This window comes from Rhinoraja longicauda, chromosome 7 (assembly GCF_053455715.1).
Source record: "Rhinoraja longicauda isolate Sanriku21f chromosome 7, sRhiLon1.1, whole genome shotgun sequence".
In the NCBI taxonomy this organism is placed as follows: Eukaryota; Metazoa; Chordata; class Chondrichthyes; order Rajiformes; family Arhynchobatidae; genus Rhinoraja; species Rhinoraja longicauda.
Window position 1 is genome coordinate 1,286,916 of NC_135959.1, and position 12,298 is coordinate 1,299,213.

Below are 12,298 nucleotides of genomic sequence, written 5' to 3' on the forward strand. Positions count from 1 at the left end.
AGATGTGTGGGTCTAATTTTTTTAAACAGAGTGGCGAGTGCTCTTTAACATGATGCCAGAGAGTGCTGGAGGCAGATGTTTAAAGAAGACGGGTGATCGATGGTCGGCATGAACTCGGTGGGCCAAAGGGCCTTTTCCATGCCTTATCTCTAAACTAAACATGTTGTGTTAGCTCCTTAGTGAACCATCTGATGAGTCCCACTCCATCAGATGTTGTGGGGACAGGCGGGACAAGTGAAGATGGAGCATGTTTAGGGTTGCCAACTGTCCCGTACTACCCAGAACATCCTGTATATTGGGCTAAATTGGTTTGGCCCGTACGGGACCGCCCTTGTCCCATATTAGGCCCGGGGGCCACTGTAGGCCCGGACACTACAGGCCCGGAGGTCCAGGCACTGCCTGACGGAGGATGCGTAGCAACCAGCCTCCAGGCCGCCATTGATGGAGCGGGAGCACGTGGCCGCTGGCTGGGTGAGGTCACATGAGGCGCGGGGCGGTGACGTCACCCATGTCCCTTATTTGGGAGTGAGGAAGTTGGCAACCTTACTAATACAGGACAAGAGCGGTCCCATACGGGACAAACTAATTTAGCCAAAATACGGGATGTCCCGGCTAATACGGGACAGTTGGCAACCCTAATGACCAACCCTGGCAGAGCTTTCCAGGCACCACCACTATCTGTGCAAAAAAAACCTGATGCGCATATCTCCTTTAAACTTTGCCCCTCTCACCTTAAAGCTATGCCCTCCAGAATTTGATATTTTCAACTTGGGAAAAGGGTTCTGACTGTCTTTCATAATCTTGTATAGTTTTATCAGGTGTCCTATTAATCTCCAACATTCCGGAGAAAACAATCGGGAGAAGTCTATCCAATCTCTCCCTACAGCTAATAACCTATAATGTTAGAGAGTGGTGAAGGTGTGGAATTCTCTGCCTCAGAAGGCAGTGGAGGCCAATTCGTTGGATGCTTTCAAGAGAGAGCTGGATAGAGCTCTTAAGGATAGCGGAGTGAGGGGGTATGGGGAGAAGGCAGGAATGGGGTACTGATTGAGAGTGATCAGCCATGATCGTATTGAATGGCGGTGCTGGCTCGAAGGGCTGAATGGCCTACTCCTGCACCTATTGTCTATTGTCATGTAGGCAGCATTCTGGCAAAGTTCCTCTGCACCGTCTCCAACCTCTCCCTGTAGCTAATCCAGGCAGCATTCTGGTAAACTTCCTCTGCAACGCCTCCAACCTCTCCCTGTACCCTCTAATCCAGACAGCATTCTGGTCCACTGTATGTTTCTTTTTTTTCTTCCTAATCAGATGTGCAGCACTTTGGTCAACGTGGGTTGTTTTTAAATGTGCTATACAAATAAAATTGACTTGACTTGACTTGACTTGGTAACTGGGTGGTCACGGTGGCGCAGCGGTAGCGTTGCTGCCTTACAGCGAATGCAGCGCTGGAGACGCTGTCTGTACGGAGTTTGCACGTTCTCCCCGTGACCGGCGTAGGCTTTCTCCGAGATCTTCGGTTTCCTCCCACACTCCAAAGACGTACAGGGATGTAGGTTAATTGGCGGTAAATGTAAAGATTGTCCCTAGTGGGTATAGGATAGTGTTAATGTGCGGGGATCGCTGGTTGGTGCGGACCCGGTGGGCTGAAAGGGCCTGCTTATGCGCTGTATCTCTAAATTTCCTCTACCCTCTCCAACCTCTCCCTGTAGCTAATAACCTATAATGTGGGCAGCATTCTGGTAAACGTTCCTCTGCACTGTCTCCAACCTCTCCCTGTCGCTAAACCTGACAGCATTCTGGTAAACGTTCCTCTCCATCCTCTCCCTGTAGCTAAACCTGACAGCATTCTGGTAAACGTTCCTGTGCACCCTTTCCAAAGGCTTCCAATTTTGGGAAGGCCAGAATGGCACGCAATAAAGTGACGAACATCGCTCACTGTGAACACTTACTCCTCTTGCTCTTCTGCAACGGCCAGCCTGTCGGCATCGGGATCTGTGGCCAACACAACCCGAGCCCCTTCCTTCTCAGCCAACTTGATTGCAAGAACCTAACGACAGAGAGCAGAGAAAGGTCATGTCAAGTGAAGTCTATTTACAGTGATGGTTCAATACTTAGTGAAGCAACATCGTTGGCATGTGGAGGCAGAGACGCAGAGAGACAGAGATAGAGAGACAGTGACAGAGAGACAGACAGAGAGAGAGAGAGAGAGAGACAGAGAGAAAGACAGAGACAGAGAGAGAGACAGAGGGAGAGAGACGGAGGGAGAGAGGGGGAGGGAGAGAGGTGGTGGGAGAGAGGGTGAGGGGGAGGGGAGGGGGAGAGGGGGAAGGAGAGGGAAAGGGAGAAAGACAGAGTGAAAAACTCAATATGATCATGGCTGATCACCTATTCCCCATAATCCCTTGATTCCATTAGCCCTCTGAGCTAAATCTAACTCCCTCTTGAAAACATCCAGTGAATTGACCTCCACTGCCTTCTATGGGAGAGACAGAAACAGAGAGAGAGAAACAGAGAGAGACAGAGAGAGACAGAGACACAGAGAGAGACAGAGACACAGAGAGACAGAGACACAGAGACACAGAGAGAGACAGAGACACAGAGAGACAGAGACACAGAGAGACAGAGACACAGAGAGAGACAGAGACACAGAGAGAGACAGAGACACGGAGAGACAGAGAGAGACAGAAACACAGAGACACAGAGAGAGACAGAGACACAGAGAGACAGACACGGAGAGAGACAGGGACACGGAGAGAGACAGGGACACAGAGAGAGACAGGGACACAGAGAGAGACAGGGACACGGAGAGAGACAGACATGGAGAGAGACAGAGACACGGAGAGACAGACACGGAGAGAGACAGGGACAAGGAGAGACAGACACGGAGAGAGACAGGGACACGGAGAGAGACAGGGACACAGAGAGAGAGACAGGGACACAGAGAGAGACAGAGACACGGAGAGAGACTGAGACACAGAGAGAGACAGAGACACGGAGACAGAGACACGGTGAGAGACAGAAACACAGAGAGAGACAGAGACACACAGAGAGACAGAGACACAGAGAGAGACAGAAACACAGAGAGAGACAGAGACACACAGAGACAGAGACACGGAGAGAGACAGAGACACACAGAGAGACAGAGACACAGAGAGAGACAGAAACAGAGAGAGACAGAGACACACAGAGAGACAGACACAGAGAGAGACAGAAACACAGAGAGAGACAGAGACACACAGAGAGACAGAGAGAGACAGAAACACAGAGAGAGACAGAGACACACAGAGAGACAGAGACACGGAGAGAGACAGAAACACAGAGACACAGAGAGAGACAGAAACAGAGAGAGACAGAGACACAGAGAGAGACAGAGACACAGAGAGAGACAGAGACACAGAGAGACAGACACAGAGAGAGACAGAGACACAGAGAGAGACAGAGACACAGAGAGACAGAGACACGGAGAGAGACAGAGACACGGAGAGACAGAGACACAGAGAGAGACAGGGACACAGAGAGAGACAGAGACACAGACACAGAGAGACAGAGACACGGAGAGACAGACACAGAGATAGACAGAGACACGGAGAGTGACAGAGACACGGAGAGACAGAGACACGGAGAGAGACAGAGACACGGAGAGAGACAGAGACACGGAGAGACAGAGACACAGAGAGAGACAGAGACAGAGACACGGAGAGACAGAGAGATAGACAGAGAGAGAAAGACGAGAGTGAGAGAGAAAGAGAGAGAGAGTGGATCATTCTAATAAATCTATGCCACACTATTCACTCCAAAGCTGTTCGTGTACGAGGAGCCCGGAACTCTCTCAGAATGCAAGATGTGGACTCAACCAAGCTAGATATACTTGCCTGTGCTTGGCCCATATCCCTCCAAACATTTCCTAACTATGTACCTGTCTAAATGTCTTTTACATGTTGTCATTGTACATCTCAAATACTTCCTCTGGCAGCTCGTAAATCCACCACTCTACATGTGAAAAAGCTTTCTTTTAAATCTCTCCCCTTCACCTTAAATCTCTGCCCCCTAACTTTGTACCCTCTTCCCCTTCATAAAAGTAATTACTGCAAAAAGACTGCCCTCCACTTTGAGATACTGAGTGTGTGATAAGCAGCCATGAGCTTGCAAGTTCATTAAACCATCATTTATAAAGTCAGTCACAGATTTCACCATTTGTTAAATCAAGAAAACAACATAAGAATTAAGGAGGCACAAGAAACTGCAGATGCTGGAATCTTGAACAAAGCACAAGTTTCTGGAGGTATTCAACGGGTCAGGCAGCATCTGTGGAGGGAATGGACAAACGGCGTTTCAGGTCATAAGGAATAGGAGTAGAATTTGGCCATTCAGCCCATCAAGTCTACTCTGCCATTCAATCATGGCTGATCTATCTCACCCTCCTGACCCCAATCTCCTGCCTTCTCTCCATAACCTCGGCACCTGTACTAATCAAGAATCTATCTTTCTCTGCCTTAAAAATATCCACCGACTTTCTGCTTTCTCTGGCAAAGAATTCCACAGAATCACCACCCTCTGGCTAAAGAAATGTCTCCTCATCGCCTTCCTAAAAGAACATCCTTTAATTCTGAGGCTGTGACCTCTAGTCCTAGACGCTCACACAAATGGAAACATCCTCTCCACATCCACTCTATCCAAGCCCTTCACTATTCTGTACCTTTCAATGAGGTTCTCCACTCATTCTTCTTAGGGATAGGAGTAGAATTAGGCCATTCAGCCCAATAAGTCTACTCCGCCATTCAATCATGGCTGATCTATCTCTCCCTCCTAACCCCATTCTCCTGCCTTCTCCCCATAACCTATAGGTCATTAATAGGAATAGGCCATTAAGCTTCTCAATTTCACCCCACCATGTAACATTATCAAGGCTGATGCCAACCACTAGCTTCCTGTCCTATCACATATCCCTTCACTCCTTTAATATTTATGTTAACATTATCTGTTGAGGTTTCATATATTATTAAATAATTTGCCAGACCATTTGGACCACATGCCCATTGAGCGTTTGACGGCACTGGGCCTCTACGCGCTGGAGTTTAGAAGGATTGAGAGGGGACCTCATTGAAACTTACCGAGTAGTGAATGGCCTGGATAAAGTGGATGTGGATGTGATGTTTCCACTAGTGGGAGAGTCTAGGACCAGAGGGCACAGCCTCAGAATTAAAGGACGTTCCTTTAGAAAGGAGATGAGGAGGAATTTCTTTAGTCAGAGGGTGGTGAATCTGTAGAATTCATTGCAGCAGACAGCTGTGGAGGCCAAGTCAATGGGTATTTTTAAAGTGGAGATGGACAGATTCTTGATTAGTACAGGTGTCAAAGACAAAGGGGAGAAGGCAGGAGAATGGGGTTGAGAGGGAAAGATAGATCAGACATGATTGAATGGGGAAGTAGACTCGATGGGCTAAATGGCCTAATTCAGCTCCTAGGACATGTTGCCTGTAAGGTTTACGCTAGATACAGCTCGGAAACAGGCCCTTTGGCCCACCGAGTCCTCGCCGACCACTAATGCCCGTACCCCAGCACTACCATGCACACTCGGGGCAATTTCCAATTTTTGGCGAAAACAACCTACAAACCTGTACGTCTTACGTATAAAATTATAAAAAGACTGCACAAGCTAGATGTAGGAAAAATGTTCCCAATGTTGGGGGAGTCCAGAACCAAGGGCCACAGTCTAAGAATGAAGGGGAGGCCATTTAAAACTGAGGTGAGAAGAAACTTTTTCACCCAGAGAGTTGTGAATTTGTGGAATTCTCTGCCACAGAAGGCAGTGGTGGCTAATTCACTGGGTGAATTTAAAAGGGAGTTAGATAGAGCTCCATGGGCTAGTGGAATCAATGGATATGGGGAGAAGGCAGGCACGGGTTACTGATCGTGGATGATCAGCCATGATCATAATGAATGGCGGTGCTGGCTCGAAGCGCCAAATGGTCTCCTCCTGTACCTATTTTCTATGTTTCTATGTCTTTGGACTGTGGGAGGAGACAGGATCACCCGGCCAAAACCCACGCGGTGACGGGGAGAACGTGCAAACTCCATCCAGGCAGCACCTGTGGTCGGGATGGAAGCTGGGTCTCTAGCGCTGTGAGGCAGCAACTCTACTGCTGCGCCACCGTGCCGCCCACTGACACTTGCTGACTAGGAACGGTGCCCTGGTCACAGAATTGGAGGTATTGAGTGAGAGGAGCAGAATCAGGCCATTCGGCCCATCAAGTCTACTCCGCCATTCAATCACGGCTGATCTATCTCTCCCTCCTAACCCCATTCTCCTGCCTTCTCCCCATAACCCCTGACACCTGTACTAATCAAAAATCTATCTTTCCCTTCAAAAGAATTCATTAATTTGGCTTCCACAGCCTTTTGTGGCAATGAATTCTACAGATTCACCACCCTCTGATTAAAGCAGTTCCTCTTCATTTCCTTTGCAAAGGAACGTCCTTTCATTCTGAGGTTGTGACCTCTGGTTCTACACTCTCCCACTGGTGGAAACATCCTCTCCACATCCACTTTATCCAGGACTTTCACCATTCGGTAAGTTTCAATGAGGTCCCCCTTCATCCTTCTAAACTCCAGTGAGTTCAGGCCCAGTGCCTTCAAACTAGGGTTGCCAACTGTCCTGTATTAGCCGGGATATCCCGTATTTTGGGTTAAATTGGTTTGTCCAGTACGGGATGGCCTTGTCCTGAATTTGGCCCGGACACTGTAGGTCCAGACACTGTAGGCCCGGAGGCCGCTGTAGGCCCGGACACTGTAGGCCCAGACACTGTAGGCCCGGACACTGTAGGCCCGGAGGCCGCTGTAGGCCCGGACACTGTAGGCCCAGACACTGTAGGCCCGGACACTGTAGGCTAACGGAGTGTGTTCAGGGAGCGGGACCCAGTGCGTACGCCAGACAGAGGTTGCGTAGCAACCCGCCTCCCGGCCCGGGGCGGCTGCAATTGGTGGAGCGAGAGCACGTGGCCGCTGGCTGGGTGAGGTCACGTGCGGCACGGGGACGTCACCTTTTGTCCCTTATTTGGGAGTGAGAAAGTTGGCAACCCTACTTCAAACGCTCATCATATGTTAACCCAGTCATTCCTGGGATCATTCTCGTAAACCTCCTCTGGACCCTCTCCTACGGCAGCATAAAGACATTTCTCCTCAACTCTTTCCTAAAGGTTCAGGTTGCTGGTTGCAGCTGGGGCTGCTGTAACAATTAACATCGCGTGACAGCCACTTCCCACTTGCTGCAGTTCTGCGGGCAGAAGTGAAACGGGGAAGTGTGTGTCCACGCCTGCGTGATGGTTCTGGCACGGCAATGAGCCAAGAGGGCAACAAGCCAAGGCAACTGCTCCCCAGCCTGTCCGACCTGTGACATTTGCAAAGGGCTTCGCTGGCAACGGCAGGGGGATTGAATTACTGAAGTCAAAGCTCCACTCAAAATCACCACACCATGGGGTTAACCATTCTAGAAATAGAAACATTGAAACGTAGAAAATAGGTGCAGGAGGAGGCCATTCGGCCCTACGAGCCAGCACCGCCATTCACTGTGATCATGGCTGATCATCCACAATCAGTACCCCGTTCCTGCTTTCTCCCCATATCCCTTGATTCCGTTAGCCCTAAGAGCTAAATCTAACTCTCTCTTGAGAATATCCAGTGAATTGGCCTCCACTGCCTTCTGTGGCAGAGAATTCCACAGATTCACAGTGGGTTAGGCAGCAACTCTGGAAGAAAAATGGATGGGTGACGTTTCGGAGTCGGGAACCTTTTACAGATTCATACCTGGGAAAATGTTTGAAGGGTCCCGACCCGAAAGGTCACTCATCCTTTTTCTCCAGAGATGCTGCCTGGCCCGCTGTTACTCCAGCACTTTGTTTCTATCCTGGGTATAAGCCAGCATCTGCAATTCTTGAATCACAGAGCTGTGTAGCTCGGACTAAAAGGCCCTTTGGCTTGCCTTGTCCAAGCCAACATCGTCGTCATATTGAGCCAGTCCATTTGGCATGTACTCTCTAAACCATTCCTATCTACACTAGGTTAATTCCCGGAATGGCGGGACTAGGTTGAAAGACTGTTGAAATATCATATATCATATCATATATATACAGCCGGAAACAGGCCTTTTCGGCCCTCCAAGTCCGTGCCGCCCAGCGATCCCCGTACATTAACACTATCCTACACCCACTAGGGACAATTTTTTTTACATTTACCCAGCCAATTAACCTACATATGTTGAAAGACTGGAGCGACTAGGCTTGTATACACTGGAATTTAGAAGGATGAGAGGGAATCTTATAGAGGTGAATAAAATAAAAGGACTGGACAAGCTAGATGCAGGAAAAATGTTCCCAATGTTGGGGGAGTCCAGAACCAGGGGCCACAGTCTACGAATAAAGGGGAAGCCATTTAAAACTGAGGTGAGAAGAAACTTTTTCACCCAGAGAGTTGTGAATTTGTGGAATTCTTTGCCACAGAAGGCAGTGGAGGCCAATTCACTGAATGAATTTAAGAGAGAGATAGAGCTCTAGGGGCTAGTGGAATCAAGGGATATGGGGAGAAGGCAGGCACGGGTTACTGATTGAGGATGATCAGCCATGATCACAATGAATGGCGGTGCTGGTTCGAAGGGCCAAATGGCCTCCGCCTGCACCTATTTTCTATGTTTCTATGTTGCTATGTTTCTACATTTCCGTCCTAATGTCTTCAGAAAGTGGCAATTGTATCCATTTCTATGGCTTCCTCTGGCAGCTTCTTCCAGATACAGACTGCCCACTGAGTGGAAAAGGTTGCCCCTGAGCTCCCTCTTAAATGTCCCACCGCTCACTTTAACCTTATGCCTAATTTTAGAATCCTCTACCCTGGGAAAAAGATTGCGAGCATTCACTGTATCCATGCCCCTCACCATCTTGCCTACCCCCACGGCCCCCTACGCTCCAAAGATGGAGTAGTTTAGTCTCACTCAGTGCACTCCTTGCGAACAAACATTTTACTGATGATGACAGCACGTATGTGCACTGTGTAGGAGGGAACTGCAGATGCTGGCTTACACCAAAGATAGACACAAAATGCTGGAGTAACTCAGGGGGTCAGGCAGCAACTCTGGAAAGAAGGAATGGGCTCTGCAGTAGGATTTCGACATAAACGTCACCAATTCCTTCCCTCCAGAGATGCTGCCTGTCGCGCTGAATTACTCCAGCATTCTGTGTCTATCCTCTTGTGCGTGCTATGCTGGGAATGAGGGAGAAACCTCATTATATTTGCAATGCCCTCTGAAAAAACCTGCGTACAATCCCAACATTCTTCAATTTTTCACTTTGAAAGTAGGGTTAAAAGTTTTTAAAATTAGAGTCAGTATTTAGTTAAGACCACAAGACCTTGATAGCAGAGGCAAAGCACTGCAGATGCTGGTTAATCCACAAAAGGACACGAAAAGTGCCGGGGTAACATGGCAAGTCAGGCAGCATCAGACTCTGAAGGGTTCCCGACCCAAAACATCGCCTGTCCATGTGCTCCGAGATGCGGCCTGACCTGCTGAGTAACTCCAGCACTTCTTGATATCAGAGATTCAGGGTCACCTGCAAATTTCAAACAGGAAACTTGTTTCCAACCGAAGATAGACACAAAAAGCTGGAGTAACTCCGCGGGACAGGAGAGAAGGAATAGGTGACGTTTCGGGTTGAAACCTGACGAAGGGTCTCGACCTGAAATGTCACCTATTCCTTTTCTCCAGAGATGCTGCCTGACCCGCTGAGTTACTCCAGCACTCTGTGAAACTCCAACCCCTTGTTCAACGTTTTTTTTTGCAGGTAGTTTTTAATGACATGCCTGTCTTCCCACAGATGGAGTATAAGAAAATAACTGCAGATGCTGGTACACAGATGGAAATCTTCCAGCATTGACCAGGTCAAGTCCTAGAGAAATCCCACTCTGACCTCTCCGTTTCTAGTCACGAGAAACGCGAGTAGGAGCTGGCATTTCATCCCCTGCAGCTTGCACTGACATTTAATATAATCGGGTATGATCCTTCATTTCAATACCACGTTCATTTCTCACATCCAGTGCAGTGCACGCTAGTCTGATGAAGGCTCCACACCTGAATTGTTAACGGAAGCTGCCTGACCTGCAAAGCTTTGTCCAGCATTTTCTGTTTTATTATCACAGAGAGAGACAGGGGGTGGGGGAGATGGAGACACGGAGAGACAGAGGGAGACAGAGACAGAGAGAGAGAGAGACAGAGAGAGAGAGACAGGGAGAGAGACAGAGAGATAGACAGAGACAGAGAGAGAGACAGAGACAGAGAGAGAGACACAGAGACACAGAGACACACACAGACAGACAGAGACAGAGAGAGAGAGAGAGAGAGAGAGAGAGAGAGAGAGAGAGAGAGAGAGAGAGAGAGAGAGAGAGAGAGAGAGAGAGACAGACGGGCGGACAAAGAGAGACACAGACAGGGAGAGAGAGAAACACACGGACAGAGAGAGAGACACACACACACACATGAGGACAGAGACAACATCCCAATGTTGTTGCCTCCAGAGAGCAGAGTGCATTTAGACAGCACAGTTGTGGTAAATCTCCAAACTCATGGGCCTAGGTGACAGCACCACCCTCTGCAACTGGATCGTCCACATCCTGACCCACCCACAGACCGCCATCAGTAAGGTATAGGATAAAACAACCTCCGTGATAATTCTCAACACCGGTGTCCCACAGAGAATGAGTGCTCGGGCCTGTTCTATTGTCTATTGTCTATTGTTCTCTACTTTGTTACACACTCGTGACCGTGCAGCCAAATTCTGCTCTAACTCCATTTACAAGTTTACAGATGACACAAATGTGGAGGACCAGGTCTCAAACCATGACGAGGTGGAGCACAGGAGGGAGATATCAGGAAATGGAACCATCCTACCAACAACTAGAGAGCAGACTTGAACTACCTCATTGGAGTTTGCAGTTTAATTTATTGTCACGTGTACCGAGGTAGTGAAAAGCTTTTGTTGTGTGCTCCTGGTCAGCAGTGGTGAGTACCTACCGACAGTGGTCCGAGGAGGGACAAACCACAAACCGGCGACAGACAGGGTGTTGGGCGCCCAAGGCTCATCGATGCGCGAGGGCAACGAAGGCTATCCCATCTGGTCCGAACCGACAGAAGGTCGACTGTGGCACAAGTCACAGAAAAGTTTAATGGTGGTCACGGGAGGAATGTGTCACAATACACAGTGCATCGCACCCTGCTGCGTATGGGGCTGCACACGGAGGACCAACAGCATATTAGGCAGGTGGCCATAATGTTTTGGGTCATCAGGTTGTAATGTTTTGCTCATCGGTGTAGAAAGCATCCTATCCAGATACATCACAGCTTGATATAACAATTGTTCACTGCAAGAAATGGCAGAGAGGTGTGAATGCAGGCCAGTCCATCACACAGACCAGCCTCCTCCCGAACAACTCTATCTACACTTCACTCTGCCTTGGGGAATGCAGCAACATAATCATGGACAACTCACACCCCGGCCATTCCCTCTTCTCAGTTTAGTTTAGTTTATAGACAATAGACAATAGGTGCAGGAGGAGGCCATTCGGCCCTTTGAGCCAGCACCGCCATTCAATGTGATCACGGCTGATCATTCTCAATCAGTACCCCATTCCTGCCTTCTCCCCATACCCCCTGACTCCGCTATCCTTAAGAGCTCTATCCAGCTCTCTCTTGAATGCATTCAGAGAATTGGCCCCCACTGCCTTCTGAGGCAGAGAATTCCACAGATTCACAACTCTCTGACTGAAAAAGTTTTTCCTCATCTCAGTTCTAAATGGCCTACCCCTTATTATCATATCATATATCTACAGCCGGAAACAGGCCTTTTCGGCCCTCCAAGTCCGTGCCGCCCAGTGATCCCCGTACATTAACACTATCCTACACCCACTAGGGACAATTTTTACATTTACCCAGCCAATTAACCTACATACCTGTACGTCTTTGGAGTGTGGGAGGAAACCGAAGATCCCGGAGAAAACCCACGCAGGTCACGGGGAGAACGTACAAACTCCTTACAGTGCAGCACCCGTAGTCAGGATCGAACCTGTGTCTCCGGCGCTGCATTCGCTGTAAAGCAGCAACTCTACCGCTGCGCTACCGTGCCGCTTAAACTGTGGCCCCTGGTTCTGGACTCCCCCAACATTGGGAACATGTTTCCTGCCTCTAACGTGTCCAACCCCTTAATAATCTTATACGTTTCGATACGTTTAGTTTAGTTTAGAGATACAGGGCGGAAACAGG

The 12,298-nt window shown here is 48.9% G+C and overlaps 1 protein-coding gene across 1 annotated transcript in view; it reads right to left on the bottom strand.

Moving 5' to 3' along the window:
- pgm2l1 (phosphoglucomutase 2-like 1) overlaps window positions 1-12,298 on the bottom strand; it is a 77,043-nt gene that overhangs the window by 18,100 nt on the left and 46,645 nt on the right. The window contains exon 8 of the mRNA XM_078401942.1: window positions 1,950-2,047. Coding sequence (XP_078258068.1) covers window positions 1,950-2,047 — 98 coding nt within the window. The remainder of the gene's footprint in view (window positions 1-1,949; window positions 2,048-12,298) is intronic.